Source organism: Syngnathoides biaculeatus, chromosome 7 (assembly GCF_019802595.1).
Source record: "Syngnathoides biaculeatus isolate LvHL_M chromosome 7, ASM1980259v1, whole genome shotgun sequence".
NCBI classification, from domain to species: domain Eukaryota; kingdom Metazoa; phylum Chordata; class Actinopteri; order Syngnathiformes; family Syngnathidae; genus Syngnathoides; species Syngnathoides biaculeatus.
In genome coordinates this window covers 13551956-13579916 of record NC_084646.1, presented here as the reverse complement: position 1 = coordinate 13579916, position 27961 = coordinate 13551956, and the positions used below count along the sequence as shown (strand labels likewise).

The 27961-nt window shown below is 41.1% G+C and overlaps 3 protein-coding genes and 1 long non-coding RNA gene across 6 annotated transcripts; 2 read left to right on the top strand and 2 right to left on the bottom strand.

Annotated features, from left to right (window-relative positions):
* Positions 1-81: 81 nt before the first annotated feature.
* LOC133503309 (uncharacterized) lies at positions 82-15303 on the top strand. The gene is made up of 3 exons (XR_009795704.1): positions 82-271; positions 11241-11465; positions 15166-15303. It is a non-coding gene; the product is annotated as an uncharacterized LOC133503309 (long non-coding RNA).
* On the bottom strand, positions 750-13284 carry olfml2ba (olfactomedin-like 2Ba). The gene is made up of 8 exons (XM_061824804.1): positions 13003-13284; positions 11183-11446; positions 10940-11047; positions 6986-7147; positions 6055-6271; positions 4891-5733; positions 3598-3774; positions 750-1761 (listed from the first exon to the last, which is right to left on the bottom strand). The coding sequence occupies exons 1-8, from the start codon at positions 13177-13179 to the stop codon at positions 1145-1147; spliced, it is 2565 nt and encodes an 854-aa protein (XP_061680788.1). The 5' UTR covers positions 13180-13284; the 3' UTR covers positions 750-1144.
* Positions 14331-21055, bottom strand: LOC133503307 (torsin-1A-interacting protein 2-like). Its single transcript, XM_061824803.1, has 7 exons — positions 20916-21055; positions 20150-20256; positions 19994-20053; positions 17882-18070; positions 16300-16452; positions 16071-16226; positions 14331-15891 (listed from the first exon to the last, which is right to left on the bottom strand). The coding sequence occupies exons 2-7, from the start codon at positions 20202-20204 to the stop codon at positions 15128-15130; spliced, it is 1377 nt and encodes a 458-aa protein (XP_061680787.1). The 5' UTR covers positions 20205-20256; positions 20916-21055; the 3' UTR covers positions 14331-15127.
* On the top strand, positions 17948-27961 carry LOC133503306 (torsin-1A-interacting protein 2-like). 3 transcript variants are annotated; one of them, XM_061824800.1, is made up of 9 exons: positions 17948-18085; positions 21163-21272; positions 21465-21596; positions 21702-21869; positions 22896-22994; positions 23097-23243; positions 23328-23453; positions 23548-23601; positions 25595-27961. In XM_061824800.1, the coding sequence occupies exons 2-9, from the start codon at positions 21197-21199 to the stop codon at positions 26380-26382; spliced, it is 1590 nt and encodes a 529-aa protein (XP_061680784.1). In that variant the 5' UTR covers positions 17948-18085; positions 21163-21196; the 3' UTR covers positions 26383-27961. The 3 variants fall into 3 exon arrangements, with proteins under 3 accessions (XP_061680784.1, XP_061680786.1, XP_061680785.1); XM_061824802.1 differs by lacking the exon at positions 21163-21272; XM_061824801.1 differs by lacking the exon at positions 21465-21596.

Here is a 27961-nt window from a genome sequence, read left to right as displayed (position 1 = left end):
TGCTTTGCGGGCACTTGAGTCCCGTTATTCCCAAGCTGTATGACTAAGTATATTTAACTTTTATTCTGGTAGGTTTTCACTTCCTGTTTTGGTTCACGTTTTCTATGTTGCTCTAATGGCGCTAAATCGCTAGCAACCGATTAGTCAGCAAGGCATGTGCTTGTCCCAGGTGGGAAAAAAAGTAAAGAATTTTTTAGTATTTTTTGGTTAGTGTTGTTTTACACATTTGTATTATAAGTTATCTTTAAAGCTGAAGGTTTTTGAAAGTGGGGTAAGTAGTTTATTTTAAAGAGTGATTACTGATTTAATAACCGACTAGCTTCTGAAAGTATTTTACGTGTTTCAACAAGTAATGTTACTCGAATCATTGCCTGGTCTGTTCGAACATTTCTTGATGATAGCTGTTAAGTTTCAATGGGAAATTGTTTTAAAAGTAAAGTACCTATCCCTTCGGGAGCCTCTGTCGAGTGTTTGACTTGTCTACATTGATCTAGAGGAGCTTGTGTATGTGCTCGTAAGGAGATATAGTTTGTGTTTTATTGGTTTTAACTGATTAATAGTGGTTGGTTAATGCTGACAGTTTAAGTTCAACTTTTCCTGCATGAGACTTTGTCGCATGTGTATGTGTATGTGTTTGCTTTGCTGAGTGGATAAAAAAGCCTGAAGCTAACAAACTAGGGAGGTCTCGTTATTGCTCTACAATTTTATTTGTATGGGTTATATATTGTAACAAAAAGCATTGGTGGAAATATTGTATTCTCAAAGTCCGTTTTTTTTTCCTTGATATATGCTTGAATATGCCATGTTGTTTTGCGGTTCAGTGGAATGCAAAATGTGCTTAAAATTTCCCAATCAAGAAGGTAAGGAGTCACTTTATTTGGCGAGTTTGGGATTGTCGGTAGGTGTGCGAGGGTCACAGGTCAACTGCAATGTTTTTGTAATTGTCCAGTTCTGTCTAGCTCAGTTGCCTCGGTTATTGTGTGCCTGACTCAACAACATGTTGACTAACCAATATGGCTCACTTTTTTTTTTATTATTATTAAATTCAGATACAAATTGAAACAAATATTGACAGTAACCATTACAGGCCAGTTGGACTGATCTACAATCCATTTAAGAATCAAAATGTGCTACAATTAAGGCTTTAATTGGAGTCTACATAAGCAAACTTGATATCGTATGTGACTTGGTGTCCATTGTCCCATGCATACAGTACACTCTCTTTGGGGTTGTAGTCAATTTGGGTCGTGTAGGTGTAATTGTTGGTGAAGGGCATTCTGGGAATCATCTGAGTGTTGGTGTGTGTGTCGAAGGCGTATTCCAAGTTGGCATCCTTTTGGTTGTAGCTGTCAACAGCGTACAAGACGCCACACACGATGAAGCAGTTTCCATAGTAGTTTCTCCTCAGCCCGGTTCTCCAGGTGGTCTCCCTCTCCATGCTGAGGTCCACTGGGTTCAGTCGGCTCAGGACGACCACTTCTTGTAAGAAGCCCTCATCGTCCATCGCCGGGTAGATGATCCACAGGCCGCTCTCATCCAATGCTAAGTCGATGTCTGAGTGACTGCGCCACTCCCATGCCGCTGTGGACTCTTCCACCACAGCGTCATGCAGCATGGTCCACGCGGCAACGTAGCGTTGCTGTAGGTCAAATTTAATGATGTCTCGGGAGAAGGCGCGGTTGTAGTAGAAAGCGCCATTGTAGACCACGTGGCCGGTGCCGATCCAGTTATAAGGAAGCTTGTAGGAATTAGTAAAACGACCTGGAATGACACGAAACAGATATTTGTAGGGGTTGGTCACTAAGAAGTTGTAGGAGATTGGCTAGCAGTGGTACAAAATAAGGGATGCTGTATAAGTTGAGGAAAGATACTGAGTGAAGGTGCAAAGAGGGAATTACATGTAAATCCTTCAAATGATCAAACTTTGCTGTCATGGCCTTTCCACATTAGATGGCTTGGCTAAATATTGAATTGCAATTCAGTCACCCATTGGTTTAGGGAACAGTCCCGTGAAAAAATATTGCCCCCCTTCTTGAATTTTTTTTTTTTTTTTGTGATGTTTGAAATAATCAAACAGAAGTAAATATGAGACAAATATATCCAAATTGAACTCAATATGCTGTTGTTAAATTATTTCATTCATCCATTTTGCAAGCCGCTTATTCTCAAAAGGGTCGCAGGAGTGCCTGGGGCCATCACATCTAAGTTGGCGTGATGGGCAGATGAAACCCTGAAATTTCACAAGGTCACATATCAACACCATCACTGAGCGGGAATTGAACTTATTAAGAAAAAGAAAAATCATTTACCTGGCACTGGAAGAAAAGGTTTTGGCCCTCTAAACTTAATAACTGCAGGCATGAGGATTTCGTCAAGTATGGTAACCGATCTTTCGGTTCCGTTGATTTTTGTCCAGGGAAACGATTTTTCGGTTCCCATTGATAATGCTCATGGGAATCGGTTTTTACATGTACTTCAGAATAAAGCCTTAGCAGGCATGAGCATTTTGTCTTTTACGCTTAGCAACCAACATGTTTGACTAGCGTTTGAGTGACCCGGATATGAATAACTCGACCTTGCGCGTGCGTAGCGCAGAAGCGGAAACCGTGCTGTTTGTAAACCACACTGACAAAGCTGGGCGTTTTAATCATTAAAAATAAAGGGGTTCATGTAGGTTCGTTTTATACAGATGGTTGTATTTCGTTGAGAACTTGTTTTACATTCCACACATGGGCGAATTTTATTAAAAGTCAGCCCTGAGATCTGGGAAACGGACTTTCGGTTCCGTGTTTTCTCAGGCTGGGTAACGACACGGTAACGGAACGATCGTTTCTGTGAAATGCTCATGCCTGTAACTGGTTGGGCCATCCTCAGCAGAATAAATTGAAATCAAGCATTTTCTGCAACTGGCCATGAGTCTTTCACATCTCACAAACAACATATCACAAACTGATGGCTGAATATTCTCCTTCAGGGTTTTCTGTTAAAGAGCAGAATTGATGGTTCCTTCAATCACAGCAACTTGTCCAGGTCCTCAAGGAGAAAACCAGCCTGAGCTCATCAGTCTTCCACCACCATGTTTGACTGTTGCCAGCATGCTGTTTTTCTGAAATGCTGTGCCACATTGATGCCGGATGTAACGAGACACACACCTTCCAAAAAGCTCAACTTCCTTTTTGTCTGTCTGTATAATGATCTTCCAAATGTTTTGGGAATCATTCAGGTTTTGTTTTGGTTTTTTTCCCCCTGGCATAAGTAGCATAAGCCTTTGTTCTTCATGGTCAGTGGTGGTTTTCCGCTTGGAACTCTCCCATGGACCCAGTCTCGTCCTTACTGTTGTCATGAAAACTGACCTTAACTAAGACCATGCCAAAAATGGCAAAATATTCAAAGAATGATGATAAACAGAATTTATAGATGTCGCTCAAATAGGAAAGTGGTAGGAGATGGTACAATCAGCAAAAAGAAAATTGAAAAATGGAAATTGTTGGAGTTAATGAAACCACTGCGGGAATACGAAATAACTGGTTATGGTTTTGGTAAAGGGAAGAAGGAATGAGAGCAATCAAATGCTTAAGATCAACAAAATTGCTTTACCTTTTTTAAAAACTTCCATGTTCTGGAACTCCAGGAGATTGTTCCCGTAATAGAAGTTAGTGACATAAATCCTGTCTTTGGCTGACTTGGGATCCTTCATCCAAGCCCCTTCGGTCCTGCCGTACTTGTTGTGAGTCACTGGTTCAGAGATGGTTGCCAGGGTATCCTTACATTCCTCTGCAAAAGACCCCGAGTGTTATGAGTGAGGATTTAGAAGACCATCAACATCGTCCAGACCTACCTCAAAGAGTCTGAAAGTAATTATTATAACAGGCTTTGATATAAACCAGCCTGATACATGCATGGCACAGTAACGTCCGAATAATACCCTATTGTACTATTGCCTAGATTGTTGCATCTTTTCCCCAAATTGGTGCCATAAGTTTCTACCTCTCGTAGTATTTAATTTCAGTCAAGGAGTTTATATCATCAAGAAGTATTTCAGTTGTCCCTTGGTTTGCAAGATTGTACAAAAACTACTCAACCAAGTCCCACAAATCCCTGTTGTAGCGTGGGGAAAGGGCCAAAGAAGAGCCCCTTAACATTTGGTGTAGATCATGTTTGGTTGTTTATTTTTTTTTTCAGTTGTTGAAATTTAAAGGTGGGGTACATTCTTCCATAATTTTTCAGTAATTAATGGAGCTACCCATCCATTTTCTACAGCAGCTCAAGTTCAGGATCGCATGGAAGCTGGAGTCTATCTTAGCTGATTTGTGCCCAGTGCATAGACACAAATATAAGCAGGATGTTTTTGTCTCAATTTTACACCTTCCCGACTAAAGACGACAAACGCCAGACTATGCATGCAGCACTGCATTTAAAACCAACATCATTGTGTAAAGGATATTGCCACGTGGGTTCAGGAACACTTCAGAAAACCATTTTCGGTTAACAATTCGTCACTAAAGCTACAAATGCAAAATAAAACTCTACCATGCAAAGTGAAAATCAAATAACAACACCTAGAAACGCACCCGGGTTCTCTAGGACTGAGCTCACCAGATATGGACTATGGAATTCTACTTACAAAACTTCAACAATTAGTGTCCTCAGTTCCCAAACACGTGTTCTTTTCAAAGAAAATGTGACACGACACAGTGGTAAGTGTGACTCTGTGCCAGCTTTTTTGCAACGTCTTGCACACATGAAAATCAAAATGAGTGAATATATGAAGGAAAAATGTATCAGATTAAATATTTGTGTTTTACACTACATCCCAACGTCATTGAAATTGTAGTTTGTGGTATTCATGCAACTAAAATTACAGTACTGTGGGGAAAATAATTAATTTACCAGGTTTTCTTGTCGTGGCTCCCTCCTGCCTTTGCATTATGTCATCAAACTCCAGATCCTCCTCTTCCTCCTCCCAGCTGATTTTGTACTTCCGTTTGACCGCAGGAGCCCGATTGGAGATGGTGGTCGTGGTAGTGGTCTTGGTCGTGGTGGTGGTCGCCGGAGTAGAAGTCGTTGCAGGTGTGGTGACAGGTCGAGAAGTATGTAGAGGCGTTTTGGTAGAAGATACTGGAAGAAAGGTGGCTTCTGTGTCTTTTGGTGTCGTGGGTGCAGCCTGAGTGGCTTGAGCTGTTGGGATGTTGGTGGTGTGGGATGAAGTGGTCCCAGTGCTGGTGGTCACATCCGCCTCAGGAGAGTTTGGTGCCTCTCCAATTTCCTTTTGGCTTAGGGATTCTGTCATGATAGTTTCTGTACTACTTGTGGGGGTTGTCTTATCATCAACTTGGGTTGCTATGATCATCTCGACGGTAGTTACAGCAGGGGAAGGGTCCGTTTTCAAAGTCCTCTCGCTGATGTCCAAGGCAACGGATTGAGGTGTGTTCGTTGTGGTGAGGTTCTCCGAGGTTGTGTAGCGTTTAAATGTGACCACGCTTGTTGTGTTTGTCTCTTTCACAGTGAAAATGGATGGAGAATCAATGTCTTGGATCTCTTCACTCAGATTTTTTGTTGGTATTGTAGGTTGCCTGTTATTTTTGGAGCCATAGAAGACGGCAGTGGTCACGGGGCGGAATGACCTCGATCCTGTCCTTTCCATGGGGCGGGGCCGAGCTCTGTGTTGCAGAAGATTCTCTTCAATGAGGAGGTCTATTGGACCGTCACCACTGAATCCATGATACTCAAAATCTGCAGAGGATAGGGAAGTTTGGGTCAAAAGCAGCACATGCCAACGTTAAGTAAAAGTAGCTTGACAGATCACATTCAACTTTTTTGTTGTTGTTGTTCTTTTGTTAGAGGAATTTCTGCATTAAAAAAAAAGTTGCTCCAGTTAATGGACTTTTAGTAAGACAGTGATCTCCGTTGCTTGTGTTTGGCTTCTCTATAAAGGGCGTTCATTGCCATCAGCTGGTTCTTGTCAGAGTGCACGCTGCTTTTTGCCAAAACAATGTGACGAGACAAAGACTCCTCATCCCATAGTTTGAAGACCCGACGATGGGGGACACTTACCATTCTCTTCATGGTCCCCGTCGTCAGTGGCCATTGGTTCTGGCTCAGCCTTGTAAAAAGTCACTCCTCTGATAATCATCCCATTACGAGCAGTCTTGGACCCTTGAGAAATGTCCTTGTTGCCTCCCTTTTTGGGAGCCACATGCGATTTGACCTCGGTGACCTTAGTCGAATCATTGGACTGAGTTTTGGAAACAAACTTCTCCCCGTGCTTCTCCTGTTTGTGGGGAGAGGAACAACTTCACAACTATCCAGTGAGATGAAATGTTGCATGTTTGAACAATAAGAGTTTGCCAAATAAAAATAGTTTTTCACTAAATATTTATTTCTAGCAGTTATTGAAGCTTTATGTGTAATGCAGAAAGATAAACTTGGAAAAAAAAACAATTCTATATAAGACATTTTGGACAGATTTTTTTGTTTGTTTGCTTTATTTTAACTGTCCAAGCATTCACGAGTGTTGTCTAACGTTTTGTGTTTGTCAAACAAACGTTTATGTGTTGGACTCAGCAAAGGGCACATCTTGCTGCCACGTTTTCATCATCACATAAGATCTGTTCCACGTAGTTTCGGATTTCATCAATAACCTTGCGTAATGCCCCTGAGAAAGCATACTAGCATGGTGATTCAGTTTTGGGGAGAAGCCCACCCAACACTTCTGGACAGGATCGCCATTTCTCTTGGATGCTGTCATGGGGTCAGCAGTGCTACAGTCACCCACCCGGTCTCCTTCTTATCAATAACAATGGAACATATTCTCCGTCGTCATGCTAAAAATTTGACTGTTTTATTTCAAAAATGACACGATTTGCCTAACATGTTAAAAGCCGGAAAGCATTTTGAATCAAAATAACTTTTTATCCCATTTTTGGACCACGGTGGTCACCATCTGTCGCTGTTACCTTTGTGATGTTAAAGACGTCATGTTTACCGTTTCTTGTTGAGATGCTTCCAGCAATTCTGGTTTCTCTCCCTCCTGATCATCTTGGTGGGGTGAAGGTGGGACCGTGGGCCGCCTTTTAGTGTCATCTGTTGGCTTTAACGGGTTTGCGTGGGACTTGACCTCATCTTTGGTCTGGTTCAAGGCCATCACCTTCACCCAGTCACAAATAGATGTGATTATACTATGACAGTTAGGATTTGCATGTAGTGACGGTAAACGCCACAATCTGCATTGGACAGAATTGTTAAAAGAGAAAAAGAAGATCAGGGCTCATGGATCATCCTTATACAGTATTTTCCTCCCTCATGAAAATAACGACAGTCGTGAGTACTGATTGGGCGCAGTTACCTTTACAATGCTCGATGGCATCATGTGTGACAGTAAACATGGCATCTGTGAAGCTGAAGTTGCTTAAAGAGCTTTGTGTGACAACACAACCACATAGTGCACATTTTGTGAAGTTTTTTTTTCCTTTTTTTTTTTTTCACCCGAAGAAAACAACAACGGTGTGTTTCTGTTTTGGATAAAGTAAAAATCCTGTTTGATGGATAATGAGATGCACAGAAAAATATAACGTAGTGTTGTATTTGTAAAAGAAATTGCATTATAGTGGCAGTTTACCAACACGAGCTACTCCATCAGAGAAAGTTATTTTTAATCAATTCAGCAATTTCTTGAATTTAAATGGACTTATTGACAAATTTCAATCAGGTTTCCGAACTCATCACAGTACAGAATCTGCTCTTATCAAAGTGCTAAATGATATAAGGTTGAATACTGACTCAGGAAAAGTTTAAATTTTGGTCTTGTTTGATCTCAGTGCGGCTTTTGATATGGTAGATCACAATATACTGCTAAACAGGTTGGAAACGTGGGTAGGTGGAACGGTCCTTAAATGGTTTAGGTCCTACCTGGAGGAAAGGAGCTACTTTGTGACCATTGGAGGTGGTCGGTCTCAGCAAATGGCAAAGACCTATGGGGTCCCTCAAGGGTCAGTTCTTGGACCTCTCCTGTTCAGCCTTTATATGCTACACTTGGGTCAAATTTTTCAAAACTTAATTTTGACTACCACAGCTATGCAGATGAGACACAGTTATATTTAGTAGTGTCTCCAGATGACTACAGTTCAATTAAGGTATTGTGCCACTGTCTAAATCCGATAAATAACTGGACGAGCCAAAATTTTCTTCAACTAAATCACAACAAAACTGAGACAATTGTTTTTGGCAATAAAGAAAAGAGAATTGCTGTTAGTAAACACCTGGACTCTCAATCTTTAAAAAGCGAAGACCAAGTCCGAAACCTTGGTGTTCTGATTGATTCTGACCTGACTTTCAGCAATCATATCAAATCAATGACAAAAACTGCCTTCTACCATCTGAAGAACTTATCTAGAAGGAAGTCTTGTGTGTTTCAAGCAGACCAGGAAAAGCTCATCCATGCTTTTATCTCAATTAGACTTGACTACTGTAATGGTCTTCTGAAAACGTTTTTTCTCATGCTTTTTAGAATATGTCCACTTTTTGATCATATTACTTGCACTGTATGCAGTTTTGTCTTTTTTTAATATTTCATTTGTGATTTTTTTTTTTATTGTTTTTATCCCGCTTTAAATGTTTTATCTCTTTTTTTTCCAAATGCCTTTAATCACGTAAAGCACATTGAGTTACCTTGTGTATGAAATGTGCTATACAAATAAATTTGCTTACTTGCTCCATGTGGTCAGACAATAAATATCACGGTGAAGTAGCATGTGGTTTATTTTGTACAGCACTGCTCCAAGAAACTATAAACCATCCTTTACGATCACTTGGCTTAATATTTTGTGGAAATCTTAGTCAATTTGTATGTAAAAAGACTACTTATGGTTTCTCCCACTGTTTATTACTGTACTACAAGATGTATTATTTGGGTAGAATTATGTATCTGGAAAAAGTATACATTGTTTTAAACTTTGAAATTTGTACACGCATTCCTGCAACTTAAGGCCTCAGCCCAATAAGTGTTTTTCCCATAGATTCCCATAATGCCCTGCAGCTGAGTAAATAATACTGTAAATACTGTAGTGAGTGTAGACTATGTCCTGTATAAATACTCTAAGTCTAAATGGAGGCTCATTTTTTTCAGTTTTCCCAGGCGAAAAAAATTCTCCAGAGACCACTTAGTGGGGAAAAGCACATCTATTTTCAGTATGCCTAACAATGGCCGTGTCATATCTCAAGTCAGCGAGCCAGCTCGTGGAAGATCCATCTATCCCTTTTCTGTACAGCTTATCCTCACTGGGGTCGCGGGCATGCTGGAGGCTATGCCAGCTATCTTCAAGCGAACTGGTCGCCAGCCAATTGCAGTAGTGGAAGCTGAAGTAAACAGTTGCACAGTGTGATTCCACAAATGGCAAACGTGAACAGGTTTTTCTTCTGTCAATTTTATTGTTTTCCTCTTCCGCTGTGAGCCGACGACGCCATAATTTGCCCCGGCCATGATTACAATTGGGATTTCTTTTGATTATATGGAGCCAGAATACTCAGACCACCACCTTTTTCTGGGACTTTTATGCTTTCTGATGCAACCCCACTTGAATAACAATAAAGACAGAAGTGAATATTGTCATTATGTTGCATTGATTAATCAATGATTCATAGATGATCAAATAATCAACAAATTTTCTGATCTTTAATTAATCAGTTTACCAAAGTTCGGTTGTGTTTCGATGAGTTTAGTTTCAGACAAAAAAAGGAACAACTCACCTAATTGTTCAACCAAGCTTGCAAAATTATTGGCGACAAACAAATCATGTATAACTGGTCCATAAGTAAAAAGTCAATGAGGACTCTGGCTACCATCTTTACTCATCATCCCAGCTGTTAAGATCAGGGAGGAGACTGAAACTTCCATTGGCCAAGAAAAAATGTTTGAATAAAGTGAAGAGGGAGCTAAGTCGAAAGGCGAAGCTCTCAATTTACCAGTCGATCTATGTTCCTACCCTCACCTATAGAGACGAGCTGTGGGTCGTGATCGAAAGAACAAGAAACTGTATACAAGCAGCCGAATTGAGTTTCCTCCGCAGGGTGTCTGGCCCCTCCCTTAGAGAGGGTGAGAAGCTCGGTCATTCGGGGGGGGGGGCTCAATGTCGAGCCGCTGCTCCTCCGCATTGAGAGGAGCCAGATGAGGTGCCTGGGGCATCTGATTCGGAGGTCTCCCGGACGCCTCCCTGGTGAGGTGTTCCGGGCATGTCCCACCGGAAAGAGACCTCCGGGACAACCCAGGACACGCTGGAGAGACTATGTCTCTCGGCTGGCTTGGGAACGCCTTTGGATCCCTCCGGAAGAGCTGGAAGAAGTGGCTGGGGAAAGGGAAGTCTGGGTATCTCAGCTGAAGCTACTTCCCCTGCGACCTGACCCGGAAAAGCGGTAGAAAATGGATGGATGGATAGATGGATGTGGCCATTTCAAACTGCAATAAACAAAAATATTTCTTTGCTCAGCCTATGGACACTTTGTTCAGGGCACGACGCTCTATACATTGTACTTATTTTGGTAATTAATGTTTTAGCATTTTAAAATCTGCACAGGTTTTGTGTCCTCTGAAATAACCCTGAGCTCAACCCCATCAAACACCTCTCCCAAATCCAACATTAGTGCCCCCTGATCTTGCAAATAGACAAAAATTCCAATCGAGATGTCACAGATTCTTTTGGAAAGTCTTCCCAGAAGAGTTAAAGCTGTTATAGTTCCCAAAATGGAGTAGCTCCGACTCTATTTCCTTCCATTTTCACTTCCTGTTGGTGCACCGACCACAAGTCCCAATAGCTTTTTCCACATCTATTCAGGGCTACCTGAAGCTTCCTTTCTACTCCATCTGATAAACTCCCCCAATTCATCATCCATCACTAAACATCTGATAGTCAAGACACAAAATGGATCTTCCTCCGTCATCCGGTACCTTTTCAATGTGTGTCACACGGTCCACCAGATTGCTGATGACGGAGTGCAGCTTCAGTAGATCCATCCCATAATAGGAACCCTCCAGAAGCTCAAGGATAGTTGCCAACTAAAACGATCAAGGGGACTCGGTCAAAAGATGTGAAGACCACCCGGGACCCGAGTGCCAATCAAGCTCCATGTTGATCCTTTGTTTTACTTATTTATGTTTTTTGGGGGGTGGGGGGAGGTAATGACACTTCACCTTGACATCATCTTTCGCAGATTCCCTAAGCTTTTTCAGCCTGAGCTCTCCCTCGCAGGGGTTGACCGCAGATGGAGGAGCGATGCAGGCGCACTTACACTCCGGACCGGACGTGATGGTCTCCACCGTGTAAGAGTCCTGCACGGTTGCGCTGCCCTCCTCTATCCGCCGGCAGGCGCTCCTGCTCAAGGGTCTGACAACACATTGACACCGACAGTCAGAGCCTTCCGAGAGGGCTTTCACTTTGTCATAATCACCCAGCAGCTACAAAGAGAAAAGGACGGTATGTATTTTTCCACCACGTTCAAGTTTGCACACAGAAAGTTGTCAGGTGTCCACACAACATACAATTAGGTCCAGAGGGATTTTGATTTTTTTTTTTTTTTTTTTTTCAGCGTTTAGACACCACCACAATGGATTAAAAAAAAATTGTCGAAGTGTTGACTTTCATCTCAATGTAACAGGTTTTACCGGTTAAACGTTTAACTCAAGATTATTTCTAGATTGCTTTAAAAACAAAGTCGTGCACATAAATACAAATCAAACATAAGGTCCAAAACAATTAAATATGAACAAACCCTTATAAAAGAATGGAGGGGAAAAAAAAGTTTACAACAATAAATGTGGAAAGCCAAAGAATAAAAATTGGTTTAAGATGGTGAGACAGTAAGGGTTCTTGGCTGATGTGCTGAGGGAGCAGTTGCGTGCAAAGAGGGGGTCCAACGGGGGAGTGGCTCTGGCCATCCACCTGGGGGGGTGGGACCTTGGCAGGGGGTTCATCCAAATAACGTTGGGTGGGAATCAAAATGTTTCCCGCCGTTGCGCACATGTTTGTGAAAAACGAACAATTGGAGGGTGGAAAATTCCCATCTTTGGGATGAGGGCACAACATGGTGCTTGGGCCCAATAGAATCAAATAAAATACAATAGAAAAACTTTATTGTCATTGTGTTGGGTAGATAGAACATTTGTAAATCTATTTTTGAATCTGAAAACTGCTCTATCTGAGTCTCTAGTTATTTCTTCCGCAATTCAGAGCATTCTCTCTTGGGTTGCGATCGGGCCATTGAAGATTAGTTCATCGGTTTGCATTCAAAAAGTCTCAAGTTGCGTTTATGGTATGTGTGGAATCATAAACCGTAGTCTTCCTGTTAGGTTTATCATTAGTTCTGTCATCAAAAAAACTCCACTGATCACATTCCATTAGCAGTCAAACGTGAGACACATGGATCCGCAAGCTGTTTCTTTGTTTCTTCATTGTCAGTCAAGTTGCTTTACAAATTTTGTGTTTTCCTGTTCTTGGACGTTACCAACCATTTGGATCTTGTAAATTCTTTGGATTTACTGTACTTTCATGAGGATGTCTCTTGATTGGAGACTTTAAAAGATCTGCCATCTCCGTTAACGATCATCTATAATCATCCACTTTGTCTTCCAAGTTTTTTGAGTTGATTTTATCCCAAAGATGGCCTTGTTCACATGCACGGAAATCAAATCTCGACTGGACTTAATATTTGCAGTTCAAGTCAGATAACTGTTTATTTTTTTTTTTTAACTTCCTGGATTTGTCTTAATGTAACAAAAAAATGTAGTAACAGCCAGTGGATACTACCCAAGCAATTTGCATTCAAAACATGGTTGTAATTACTTTAAATTGGTAATTAAAAGTGCAGATCTCTACATTAGACTCATACTGAATCAGAAATCCATCACCTATTGAGTCTTCTTTTTCAAATCCATTGTGGTGGTATAAAGGCAAAAAAAAAAAAAAAGACATATCTGGACATAACTGTATGATGCTTTGCGAGTGCACATCTTACCTTGGAGAGGGTGTTTTGTCCGTCATCTGTGGCCTCCTGTAGCTTGTTGGCACTTTGCCCTGCCACTGTGTCACTCTGCAGCCTGGAGTCTGCAGCAGCCAGGCTCTTTGGGGGCACGGCGACTCCGAGTGCTAAAAGTGCATAGTGCACCAAGATCACAACGCACCACTTCAACATGTTGCCAGTACTGTAGTCCCTCTGGACGCCAAATGGTAGAGAAGGAGAGGGTGAGAGAGAGAGAAAGCAAGCAAGAGGGGCGGCGGTGGGAAAAGATTTTTTTTTTTTTTCCAGTTAGCAGCTGAGTAAAGTCCTTGGGCTCCTCATGGCGAGTCCAGACTCTGGAGATGAGGCCATGATGTCAATGCACTGATGGAGAGTGGAGGCAGGGAGAGCGTGCGCGTGAAAGCTGTGCGGAGTGCCGACAGGAGGCGGGCCCAGATGGGTGGGAGGGGAGGAGGAGTTCAACTCACAAATACATCAGCACTGTAGAAGTCCAGAATAATACATTAAATCCGTCCATTGGCGTTCAAGTGGTGACCACTGCATAAAGTGGAGTAGTCAAAAAATTAGGAACAACTCCCGGAGGGATACTGTGCAGTTCAGACTGTTACTTTATTAAAATATTTTGTCATTAATTTGATATTTGGTCAGTTTTAATTCAATTGTTGATGTATTATAAGTAAAGAAAGTATAAATGGAATAACTACATCTACATTTAATAAGGTTATTATAGAGTAATTGAATTAAACATTAAAAAATATTTTTAAATGCTTTCATGTTTAATTCATTTACCTCATGAAATAATTTTATTTATTGTAAAAATTGTGCCAAACATATGTGCGTTCATCTGAGATGACACGCTGTGGCGACCCCGAAAGGGACAAGCCGAAAGAAACACGCACACACGATTGTAAATATTTGGAAACAATTTTCTATGTATGATTATTCATTACTTATGTTCAAAACATTGAGAGCGTGGATTATTACTTAAGAAAATGTTGCATTGAACCCCGCCTAAAATTGGTTAATGAAAGTTTAATTCATTTATTTAATGAAATGTATGGATTTAGTGTAAATACAAAAACCTTAGTAAAATGAGATTTTTTTTCCCCCCCAAGTGTTCAAGCGGAGCAAGGAATTATTTTATTACAATATTTTTTTTATAGTTCTGTTTTTAATTTCACCTCTGTGACATCTGACCTGCTCCAGCTAATAAAAACTTTGTGCCCCTTGAGCACAAATTTGCAGAGCCTTGGTTTTAAATGCAGACTTTGTTAAACGCTGCCCTCTATAGGCACTAGCATGGAGTGCAATGAAGTCAACAAGCCTGAGAATTCTCATCTTTATTTGGTTGAAGGCACATGTCCGTTATCAAGAAGTACAGATCTGACTTCCTGGAGTATGACAAAGAACCTTCGGTTAAAGCACATAGCAGTGTAGTGCCAGAGGACGATCGCGGATTCCAGAAAAGATTCTATTAAATTAGTGTTTCGTGTTATTGTGCAGTAAGTAATAAGTGATCAGTGGGGGGAAAAAAAAAAAAAAAAAAAAAGACAAAAAAATTTAAAAAGTAACATTGGTAAAATCATTTTCCTGTTGTGATCCTGCACAGAGCTGCTTCTTGATTTAAGTTTACATTTATCAATATAAATGGTGATTTAAAAAAAAAATTGTACAATTGTACTAAGACTTCTATATCATTGTGCATAGAACACTGCTTAAATTACATCATTTTTACTTTACAAGCTTCTCTTCTCTTTAAATGTCTACAGTTCTTCACCATTTTAGATTTCATGAAGGAGTGCTGTCAAAAACTGAACTGATTTTTATGATGGAAAAAAGCTGAAATTGAAAATTTAAAACAATTTAAAAAAATAATGTTCCTTCATTTCACACGGAACGATATATGAATGTTAATATGCAAGAGATGTGTGTATCTGTGAGGGTGTACAATTTGGTTACGTTCTAAAATTTGGATTGGTTGGCCTCGGTGCTGCGGCACTCAACTAACTTCCATGGGACTTAATCAGCATCCTCAAAGTGTCACCACCACCTTTTCAGCAAATCAGTCAATATGGCCATCAAACAACAACCTCAAAGATGCGGCCAAAGATAATCTGAGTATTCACGAGCAGATTTCATGCTCCGTCCACGCTTCCACAGAAACCGGAAGGGTGAGGTGAGAAATACGGCTCCACAGTCCGCCGTACTTGTCCAGGTCCATCCTGTCGAAGGCGAGTGGACGACCGTGTGAGAGGAACTTCCTCTGGAGGTGGTCGTCCACCATCTCTTCCACAGCGCTCAAAGAAGTCCCGGCAGGAATATCCTCCTCTTCCTCCAGCAGCACGGTGAAGATGAGGAACGTCTTCTTGTACGCCGCATTCTCATGATCGCAGTAGCGGTAGAAAATGAGCGTGGAGGCCGGTGGCAGCTGCTCGAAGCGATGAATCACCGCTGAGGGTTTGTCTCCTTCGAAGGCCCGCTGCAATTGGCTGTCGATGTCCAGCTTTACCTGCCCACTGTCATCTCCTGCTCTGCTGGCGCCGTCTATATGCAGCACGGAGCCGTTCAGGGCGGAAGAGAAGGCGAAGGCCAAGTCGTGGGCCAAGCAGCGCAACGTCTGGCGGCCCGCGACGCCCGCCGTCAGGATCAGACTGACAGGCTCGCTGGGACATTGGGTCAGGAGGTGCCTCTTCAGGTGAATCCGGCTCCGGTTCCACAGCTCGGGGCGCTGGCGAGGGAAGCGAGACTCGACTTTTTCCAGCTGCCTGAGAAAGATGTCGATCGTAGGGTTGACACTCTGAGGCGGAGGCTCGAGCCAGAAGAAGCGCTGGACTGCGATGGCGACGAGGACCAAAAGTACGCCGATGACGACCAGGTATCTTCTTACTGTACAGAGAGAGAAAGAGGTTTAATGAAGTTGAATATTTGCAGTCCAAGAAGAGAAGCATTTTCTTTATTAAAAACAGTTCCTCGATGTCTTGAAGAAAGATCTGAGACATGCTTTGGAAAAACAGTGAAAAGATAAACGTGTACTGATTTTTAACATCTTAAGGAGATTAGAGTACCTCCAGGTATTGCTGTAGGTTCAAAATCAGTCGTTTCCCGAGTGGTCGCCCTAACGGTCTCCACGTTCGTTGTCCGATCATTCATCAGCTCCTCTAGTGATGCTTTCCGCGGCACCTGTGCTGTCTCTTCTTCCTCGGCATTCCCGATTCTGGCTTCTAATCAACACGAGAGATGGATTAAAACTAGTTGTTGAATATTCACATTCATAACAGGTGATGTTGTTGGCACCTTTTTGGTCATCGTTATTTGTGTCATTAAGTAACAGAGCGTCTTCCTGGAGCATTTCTATGGGATTGTCTGCATGATCGTGGTCTGTGTCGCTATCGATTGCTGGTGTGGTGTGTTCCGGTGCTTCTTCACCCTGCGATTGGCCTACCCCAGCTACAACAGAAGAATTACAATGTAAGTACAGTGGTCCCTTGGTTTACAAGTTAAATTGTTGTGATTTGACGAATTCCAAACATCGCAAAATACCTTTTCCCATTGAAATGAATACAAATTCTACTAATCTATTCCAACCCCCCATAAAACACTAACCAAAAAAAAATTAAGATAGCACTCTACAGTATTGTACCATATAAAAACATCCAATAATAACATGATTAAATAGCACATAGATAACTAAACAATTTGTGCATTATTCATTCATTGTGCCGGTCTTTGTGGTTAGTGTGCCGTGGCCAACAGGTGAGCAGTGTGACAGACATAGATCACAGGCACAGTATTGGAGTGGAACTAATTACGTAATGAAATTATCTAATTGAACTACAAAACGTATCTACAGTGTTCCCTCACGATGACCCGGCTCACTTTATGCAGCCTAACTGTTGCATGGATTATTTATTTTGGGGGGGTTCGTGTATTTTTTTTTACAGTACAGTAGATTAGCCGGAGTAAAACAACATATGTGCATGAATGAGAGGGGTATAGGGGGAAGAGTGAGACTACAGGGAGAAGAGAGAGTGAGTATATTGGTAGAAGGGTGCTGAGGATGGAGCTGCCAGGCAGAAGAGCAAGAGGAAGACCAAAGAAAAGCTTGATGGATGTGGTGAGGGAAGACATGAGGAGAGTTGGTGTTGGAGAGGAAGATGCACGAGATAGGCTTAGATGGAAAAAGATGACGCGCTGTTCCGACCCCTAACGGGACAAGCCGAAAGGAAAAGAAGAATTCTCCCCCAGAGGATAAAAAAAGAGAGCCCACAATAACCCATAACTATGTTCTTCATTTACAAAAAGACACCCGCACCAAGGGCTTCAGTGGAAAAAGACGCTACAGCTGAGCCATGCCAGGAGGAAGAGGCACTGTCAGACGAACTCTAAAACGCTATGAATAATTTCTTGTGTGTCCAACCTCATAAATTGATCATTAAAATTCAATGTATTATTTCTAAAAGCTGTAATGTTAACATTTTAATTAAAGAAGCTGAAGGGTTTTGTTCCCATCACTTCCTCCTGTGATTAGGTCTCTTTGGTCATGCGCCATTCTGTGTTAGTCTCAAAAATTACATTTTTATATGTCCCAAAGTACGGCCTTTGTACAGATCGGAAAGGCAAAGTTATGTGGTTATTTTAAATACAAAAAAATGCAGATCTTTTGTTTTAGATTTTGTTTAAAAGTACATTTCCATTGTGATTGGCAATACGCATCTGAAAGTATTTTTGGGAGGAATCGTTCACTACAGTATCTGCTAAATTTCTGCTTGATGTAAAGTTTGTGCTGTGATGACTTTTTTTTTTTTTTTTTACTCACAAGTCAAAGCAAAAAAACAAGTACATAAATAGTAACTTATGGGAAGCAGGGAACGTTCACCAGCAAACTTTTCTTTCATTGGTGGTTCCCCGTCTCTCTCTGCTCCTTTGCAGTCGTTATTGTCATCACCATGCCCGGCAAGGTCAGGTGGTAGGATGGCACCCTTCTCCACATTCACCTGGTTCAACAACTCATCTTGACGCCACCCATCACTCATAACGACCGTCTTCTCGTCCCGCTGATCGCTATCTGCAGAACAAGCAGGTCAGGAACATCAACATGTCGCCAGATGTCAGAATATCTCATCTAAGATTATTTAAAGATGTGATCTCCAACCACAGGGTACAGAGACACTGAACAAAAAAGTGTCTTAATGGTCATGAACATCTCTTTAATTTTAAAAATCTGGTGCATTCGCCTATGCCTGGCCTTGCCAACCCGCGAGCCTCATGCAGCTCTTCAGGAGCTTTTACACAACATGCGTCAAAAATGCTTGGCTGCCGCTGTCATTCACTCCCCCTACAGCTAGATGGCACACTGTTTGAGTGACGTCATACGAGCGACGAGAGAATCTTTGTGACATCATTTGTGTTGTAAACAATTTCCGTCTAGTTACCTCTTGAAATTGCAGGGGGGGGAAGCACAGCCAAACGAAAATATGAAGAAGAACACAGGACGTTTTTGGCAGAGTGGGAGAGTTTAAATTTTTTTTTTTTTTTAACATAATAGCAAACCGTGCAGATGCCTTATATGTCACGCAGCATTAGCGCATTTCAAAGCTTCAAATCTTCAGCGTCACTTCAGCTCACGCCACCCTAACATCGAACAGGAATTTCCAAAAGGGACTGAACTTCGCAACAACAAGTTGGTCGCTTTGAAATGCCAGGCAGAAAAGCAGGTGCAGTTTTTCCAAAAATTTATAAAACACTTTGTCAACAGACTAAAGCTGTTCGAGGCGCATAGTCACAAGGGAGATTTAACACATTTTCATATTCTGCTAAAAGCCAGTGAGCAAGTCACCAGCTCCGCCCTGAAAAAGAAAAGACAGATATGCAACACTGGTTGCAAACCTGCACGAAAGCTTTGTGACCCGGTTCTGTGATCTACAACTGAAAAGACCACAGATTACGTTCCTCGTCGATCCATTTAATGCGGAGACACTGTTTGAAAGCCCCGCTCGTCACAGATGAGGCTGCGGCTGAGTTGGAGATGATCGACCTTTGTGAGGAGGATCAACTGAAAGCTGTTTTAAGGGAAGGGACTGTTGAGTTCTGGAAAAGTGCGCCAATTGAAAAATACCTCAACATCAAACGAGCTGCGCTTAAGATACTGTCAACGTACGCCAGCGAGTCTGTGTTTTCTACCCTGAAACATGTGAAATCAAAGGATCGATCTGTTCTGACTGACACTCATTTGAAAGAATTGCTTAAAGTGGCAACAACAGAATACAAGCCAGATTTGAAAAGGATTGTTCAAAATAAGGAATGCCAAAAGTCTCACTAAGCAGCATAGTAAGAGAAAGATGTTATTGAAAATCATTCCATTATTGTTTGTGGACTTGCTTGAACTGAGAGAGAGAGTGTGTGTGTGTGTGTGTGTGTGTGTGTGTGTGTGTGTGTGTGGTGTGTGTGTGTGTGTGTGTGTGACAGTGCACTGTTAACTGTTGAAAATTACTGATAATATCATGTTGGTCTGGTTATTTTCATTAGATCTGGCTGAGGAGAGGTCTGTTTATGCGTGCATACATGATTACCTGCATTTGCAGAAAAAAAAGGCTCTTAGTCTCTGACTAGTTGGCCACCCCTGGCCTATGCATATGTTCACAAACTCAAATTGCTTCTCTTTGTCAAGTAATAGTTAAACGGTAAGCCCACAAGCAAGCAAAAATGTGTAAGAACGTCCTTGGAAATGGCTAATGATTAAAAAAAGACAAATAGCCTAACAACAATTTCTAAGACAAAGAAATGGACATTGAAGAGATTATGACAAAGGGAGCTGCCCCGCCCAAAAGAAAAACTTACTTTTATGTTGAATAGAGGCTGCTTAAAACTGAAATGGATAAATACATTCATCATGGTTTGATAGGTGAAATCCAACTCCAATTACATTCTTCAGAGTTGATTTGCCATAAACCAGGGGGGAAAAAAGGTCTTAACAGCTCAGCTACATTACCTAAACAATGTTGCTGCTGTGTGATATTCGCACGAGACTGATCGTCGTCTTTCTTGACACCTGACAATGACACATTAGATACAATGTTATAGACAAAGCTCTACACCAGATGTATACTGTACTTCCCTTGAAGATTTAGCATCTGCAATGCCTTACCTGCTGCTGCTGCTTTTTTTTGGAGAGTGACAGCTGGGTCTAGTGGTTCTGCCATGACTGTTTGGGACTTGGGAGCTTCACTCAGACAGGCCCAATGAGTGCTCCTCCTTACCACAGAAACGAACAAATGATTGTCGGATTATAAACATGTACTAGCAAATTGATAAACCTGCAACAACTGTTCCTGAGAGTGTCTGGATTTTAAAATGATTTGTTGAAACCTGTTAGAAGAAAAAAAAAAAATCCAACAATAAGACTGCTATAAATTATGTTTGAAGTAAACCGGCTTGGGTGAACTGATCAAACATAAACCTCGGTCCAAGTGGGAAAGCTGCCCTCTAACAGTCAAATTTGTCAATTTCTTATATAACAAGAATAAGAGAATAGATGTGTAAACATAGGAGGCAATGAAACCTACAGATACAAGAACAGTCATTGGGTTAAATGTAAACAGTGGGAGACCCGTGTACTCCCTACCAAGATTCTATTTCTAGCATATTAGATAAATAACCAGTTTTGCTCATCAAACCCATCATATATTAATGTTTGCAAACGAGGGGGAAAAGAATCGAATTGAATGATTTCACACACAAAATAAGAATTAGAAAACGCGACAAAACGAAAATGTTGAAAGCCAGTTGGCTAGCACAATGAACTAGCTGCGCTAACAATTAACGTAATATAACGCAGCGACCTTGACGTGAAAAAACAATTGGAGAACATAAATATGTACGCAACTAGGGTGAAAATAAATTTCTAAACTTACGCTGAATCACATCACTGTGAAAATCGAACAGCAACCTGGCGTCGACTGTGTTTCACTGATCTAAGAGAATGCGGAAATTATCACTTGGTCCGTGTTCCTGGAGGGACCACTAAAACCGGGGGATAGTGTGGGGGGCGGGGGGAACGTTTCTCTTCCGATTTTTGTTCTCCGGGTCAATCTTTCCCCCGTAATTCCCGTCTCCTGTCAGCACGATGTTTGGGACTGTTGTTTAATTCGTGTTTTGTAGGTTTTCTCGTTCAAAAAAAAAAAAAAAAAAAAACATGGATACGGACGTTTCTGAAGATACTGTCCACCGGCCTCAGAGGAGATCGATGCGAAGGCAGTCGATAGGAAAGAGTAAGTAAAACACATTGACAGTTAAATTACGTTAGCCTTCGATGCTAGTTAGGCCGCGTTTTGTCTTCACAATAAGCCCGGAGAGTTTTGTTTTCGTGGGCCTCCACCTTCACTTTTTCCGACTTAATTGAGGTTGAAGACATTTAATCCAATCAAATTTTTTAATGTAAACCGTCCTCCTTTCTCGTATAGCTCTGGTTTTTGAAGCGACCCCGAGAGCTCCTCTAAAGAGGTCTAAACTGGAGAGGGTAAAGAAGCCAGCTTCTTCTTCTGTCCCAAACGTTAATGTATCCAGAAATGTGGAAAATGGCACAGAAGATGAAGGTGAGCCAATCGGGTTTCCTTGGCTTCAACAACAATTAAACTTGATGTATTACAGTTTTTTTGATAATTGAAAAGTGCCATAATTGCACAAAACTTGTCTTCCAGAGTCCCCCATTAAGAAGAGTCGACTAGAGGAAAACGAAATGTCGGGTGGCAGTGGTGATAACAAAGATATGGATGGCCAGAAATCACTTCTAGAACAAAATGCAGACCAGGAAATGGACTTCGAGGAAGGTGCCTTCCATAGCCCGCATAGGCCAAAAATAGCACTTGGTAAGTACTTCATTAGACACATTTTGCACGACATTTATGACCTCAGGTGAGGCTTAAATACTCGCATCAAACAGTAACTTCATTTATTTGCAGTTGGAAACAACAGCAATAGGAAATGCAAATAATCGCTTTCACAGTCAAGGTCATCATTACACCCTTTTTTAAAATGTAATAAAGTGCTAAACAACTGCATTGGACTGTCATAGAACACCCAGGATTACCAGGCTCATGATAAAAGATAAAACTGAGATTCTTTTGATTTCAGTACATTCCTTGAGCTTTTTCCATTTAAAAAAATGAAGACATTCAATCAGAATTAATGTTTTTAACACCCAAATATAGGATATCAGAAATTAATCAAGCATAACATCCAACCACTTCAGATAATTTTTCTCTTCAGGAATGCAAATAATAATACAGTACAGTCACATGGATGATCAGTAATTGTAAAATTGAGGGGGTGTTCTCTTTTACAAATTTTGCATTTAAGATATCACTTTGGTTAGACCTTCTACATACTGGTTTGTTGCTGTTTACACAAACTATCCTGTTAAATTTTTATTTGTAATTTATCTTAAATAGGGGTACCAGTGAAATCAATTAGTGAAACATTGTACTACAAGTGTGAAAAGTTAATCACTTTCGAACCTAGCAATAAAACACTTGACCTTGAGTTTAAATAAATGAGGCTGGGTCTTGTGACGCTGGAGTTTTATTGCTTTAAATGCATGATCTTTTTTTCACCAACCTTGTTGAGTCGAGGCTTTTCTTAGGATTGATTGTGGCAAGTAAACTTCAAATTATTAAGGTTGTGTTTGTTTGATTTTTATTTTGTTTCAAATTTAGTTATAGGTGGAGGTGATTGTATTTGCACTTTATTTAATTTACATGTTTAACATAATCACTTGACAGTCAAATATGTGATGAAATTTGACACCGTACTTCCCTTTTTTCAAGAGGTTAATACGATTATTTGATTTAGATTATTCTAATAGCTTGCTATCAACAATCTTTTATACAAAATAGGTTCTACAGGAGATCTGAATTTGTCCCCGTTTGTTGTGCTTGGCAAGCGCTGCCGTATAAGCGACAATACAGACATATACTTGGAAAAACACAAAGAAGGTACGACCTGTTTCTCTTTCTAATTGCATGTTTGGATTTCACCGTTAAGCTTGTTGTTCTGACCTGATTTTTTTTTTTTTTTTTTTTTTTAAATCTCTTCAGTCAATGCATCAACTAAAAGAACTCCATTGTTCACAAAGCCAAGTGCACCGACAAGATCTTCGGACAGCACACACAATCTGCTAGGCCAGAAGATCACCAGCATGGCCGAGTACAAGAAGGAGATGGAGGCCAAAGCCAAGAGCTGTGGTACAATCAACATTACTAAATGGATCTTGATGGTAAAGTAAGGAATCTTGTGTAGATTAATTTTATCTCTCCCATGTTACGTAGATGTCCACAGAGTCAACCACTATAGTGTTCCAAGTCTGCACGCACCCTCTTTGAAATTGTCCGAGATACGACGGAGAGCTAATAATGTTCCCGCTCGGAAAGAATCCATCTCAAAGAAGAAACCAGGTGACTGGATGCTTGAGAGAATCCATGTGATTTCGCTTTCTTTCCTTGAGCTTTAACTCAGCTTTAATTTGTGTAATTTTTTCCCCTCCCTCAGAAACTAAAAAAAAACAAGAGATTAACAAGAGAGTCTCTGAAGAATCATCACGAGGTAAAGGTCAAGTTAATGTAATAATTACAATTAATCAAATAATTCAATTACAAAAAGGATGGCGCAAAATCTCTGCTGCAAAGCTTTGGAATATATTGCAATCATGTTTTTCACAGGCTAATTTTACAGGAGTCACTCACGCCACTTTGTTTGAAAGTGCAAAAATATGACCTCTTTTTCAAAATTTTGGGATTATTTTACTTAAAAAAAATTAAGAAAGAAAGAAAGAAAAGATTAAGTCTAATGTGTCTGCAAATGTGAAATAATGTACCACAATTGCACATTTATGTTTGCTAACACAAAGAGTTCGTGTTAGTTATTTTGATATAACGTACTTCTGCTAGTTGGAACTTATTTTAATGTTCCAACATTTGGTCAAGGATATACTGAACCACTGGTCCACTGTGTCATTTTGTTGAACACATATAAGTCAATAAATGCATAATAAGCACATTTACACAGTAGCTACAACAGCCACAAATAATGCAACTGTAAAAAATTGTCAACTGTACACACTTTCTCTGACGCCCACGTCACTCACCTGGCCAGTCCCCATCTTTTAAAGCCACACACATTCAGTCATGGGTAGTACAATGTAGAATGAGACGATGGTGACCCAAAGGGAACAAAAATACCTCTGCTTCACATGTATTTTTTGTATTTGTATTGTTGTATATTCATATAAAAAACATTTTTCTCCCATTACTCAATTACCAATTTTATGAACAAGGGTTATGTGCAGTTGTGACAATAATAATAATAAAGAAAATAAATTTGATGTGCCACACAAAGAAGTTATTGTCAAGAGTAGTGGAAGTTGCACTCAGGCAAAAGTATTTGCGAGCAACAATACCATAGAGACGTTTTTTTCTTTGAGGGTGTTGATGGAGAAATACAGAGAAGTTTTCAAGAAGCTACATTGTGACTTTGTCAATCTAGAGAAAGCCAATGAGAGAGTGCCCAAAGAGAAACTTTGGTACTGCATACAGAAGTCTGGAGTGACAGAGACGTATGTTATAATAATACAGGACATTTACGAGGGCAACAGAACAGTGGTGAGGTGTGCCGTAGGTGTCATGACAGAAGAATTTAAGGTGGAGGTGGGACTGCATCAGATCAGCTCTGAGCCCCTTCCTGTTTGCTGTGGTAATGGGTAGGCTGACAGACGAGGTTAAACTGGAATCCTCTTGGACCATGATGTTTGCAGATGATATTGTGATCTGCAGTGAAAGCAGGGAGCACGCAGAGGAACGATTAGAAAGATGGAGGACTGCACTGGAAAGGAGAGGAATGAAGATTAGCCGAAGTTAAAATAAAATATATGTGCATGAATGAGAGGGTTGGAGGGAGAAGGGTAAAGCTACAGGGAGAAGAGAGCGAATGTGAAGAACTTTAAATATTTTGTGTCAAGAGTCCAGACAGAGCAATTGTGAGTGTGGTAAGGAAATTACAAAACGTGTCCAAGCACGTTGAGACGGGTGGAGGAAGGTTTCAGGTGATGTTCTGCGACAGAATAGACTCTGCTAGCATGAAGGGCAAAGTTTACAAATCAGTGTTGAGGCCATCCAGGATGTACAGATAGAGTGGCACTGAAGAGACAACAGGAAGCACAGCTAACCCGATGTTGAAGTTCTCTCGAGGTGTGAGCAGGTTGGATAGGATTAGAAATGAGTTAAATGTGAGATGTTATAAAGACATAGTTTGAGAAGTCAGAAAAAATGCAAACAAAACGCTACATTTATCTGCACTTTTAAACAGTTAGTGGCTAGATGTGAAGTTCATTGCTGTCATCAAGTGGCAGAGTCGTTGAAGCTGTCTTGGAAATTCAAATTTTGCTTGTAACAGGACCGTGGGTCGGATCGATTGAAAACATCCTAATCAATTTACCACCATTTAATTTGAAATCTATCCGCTGCGGTGGTGTATAAGGAAATTGGAAGTCAAAATCCATGTAAACCCAACCTTACATGAATGTGGTTCTGTGGTCTTTCAGGGTTCCTTCAATATTTCTGCTGGCTGGTTCTGCTTGTGCTACTACTCAGCTCTGCTGTGCTGCTGGTCAACAAGAAGAAGCTGATCTCTGTGTTCCAGAGGTCTGCGGAAGGAGCTGGGCGCCCATCCAGGTCCGTTAGGCTTGAGCCGTTCGCGGATCTCTTCTCTCAACTGGAGGCTCGCTTCCGCAATCAAAGACCCGAATTGTGGAAGAGGGGCAGGACCCACTTGGAGAAGCACCTCAAAAGCACTAAACCCACGGAGCCCGTCAGTCTAATCCTGACATCGGGCCGCAGCGGTCAAAAGACATTGTCCTGCCTGGCCGAGGGCTTGGCCTCCGCCTTCTCCTCGGCTCTCGAATCTTCCGTGCTCCTCATCGACGGAGCAGGCAAAGCCGGCCTGGAGAGCGACGAGGTGAAGCTGGACATTGACGGGCAGCTGCAGGCGGCCTTTAGTGGAAACCGAGCGGCGGCTGTCATCCACCGCTTGGACGAGCTGCCGCCTGGCTCCACCCTAATTTTTTATCGCTACTGTGACCATGAACACGCCGCCTACAAGGAGGTCTTCCTATTGTTTACTGTGCTGCTACCTCAGGACGAGGTCAGTGGGAACCTGGGGGTTGTCGAAGAGCTGGTTCAGGACTATCTTAAGGACCGCCTCGTGGCCCCAAGCAGTCACATGGGATTTAATGAGATGGACACGGACAAGTTTGGTGGACTGTGGAGCAGGATCTCTCACCTTGTCCTGCCTGTAGTTGCCGAGGAGGAAGTTGAGCAGAACGGATGCTGAGAGGCCAGACGGGCGTTTTAACAAAGGACCAGACTGGGTCATTCCATGGTTTGAAAAAAGAAAAAAATCCTTCTCCTCTGAGGTTTTCTTAGTACTATACTTCCTGGAGTATCTTCACGATCGGAGGAAAAATTGTGAATTTTCTGTATGTACCTTTGAAGTACAGTGGCACCAAGATTTACAAACAATTGGGTTTATGAACAATTGTTTCTAAAAGAAAAGTTACGACGGGTTACAATATTATTCTGGTTTAAGCAGATCAGAATATGGTTGTTCTTCTTGCACCGCATAAGCATACTCGCCCGGTGCTTCAGGTGTCTTATCTGCCTAAATGCCCACAACTTCCCACAATGCAATGCAAAAGCTACGCTGCATTTGTGGGAGGTGGTGGCCATTTAGGGTTACCAGAAACCAGATTGTATGCAAAGTTACTGTACCCAAAAAGGCTAAGACTATATATTGATTTGCAACTCTCTATTTCTACATCAAGAAATGTTGTTTCCACCCATTTCTGTAATGCGAAGTATTTATTTTTAACCGCACCATTATCAACATAAGGTTCATTGCATTTCCATTTATTTCAATGGGAAACGACGACAAACAAACACGGGTACATAAATTCAGTTTTTTAAACCGAGGTTCCACTGCAGATGTTTAAACTCAAGAATCACTTCCTTCATTAGCTGAAAGTTTGTTAGCCTGTATTTCCCTAGTTGGGAGACTGAGAATGAGCATTCTTGGTCTTCTGGGCTTTTCCTTCCATTTAGGACGACTTTTTAACATTTTGAGAAAATCTGAGCAGGGAAGGCCCTGACTGTCTCATTTAAGAGCTCCTTGCTGCTCAACTTGCACTTGAGGATTTAGTGCAGGGTTACCAGCTTACTTATAATGTTGAGTTACAAAATTGACATTACCTTCGAGCAATCGGATTTTCTCAGTTTGGTATCGTTTGACTATTTTCAACTGGTAAAATGAGACATTTTGCCTCCCGTTTCCGGAAGCATTTTGTTCACATTGCTCCTTCTGGTCAGCAGCTTTGCCCTCCACTTTTGTTTGGGAGTGAAAAAGCTGCATTTACTCCTTTGCATCCAACCTCCCACATTTTGTTGTCTCAGTTCCTCTTTTCATTCCTCTTCTTTTATGTACAAGCAGACTGGTTTGCACTGAAAACGTTTGATCTTTAATCAGGTAGGTTTCAGGTTTCTTTTATCAAGAAATCCATTTTATAGTCATTGTTCCCAATATCTTGTCTTTGGAGTTCCTTTTTTTTAATATTTTGTAAATAACGTAAGAATATTTCATCTTTCCACCTGTGGTCCAGAGTGGTACTCTTACACACACTGTTCACCTTCTTACGACTATAAATATGTGCCTTTGAGACTTGAAAGAAAATAGTTTTTGAAATGTTCAAAACAAGTGAGTAATTGATCTCATGAAAATATATTTTCCTGGTTTCTTCTCATTTACGATTTCCCCTAATTTGTGGGTGTCACTCCAATTGCTATTTGACACTGAATATTTAGTAACCCTGAATATGTTGAATAAAGATTATTTTGATACATTAAAGTACTTAATTGCA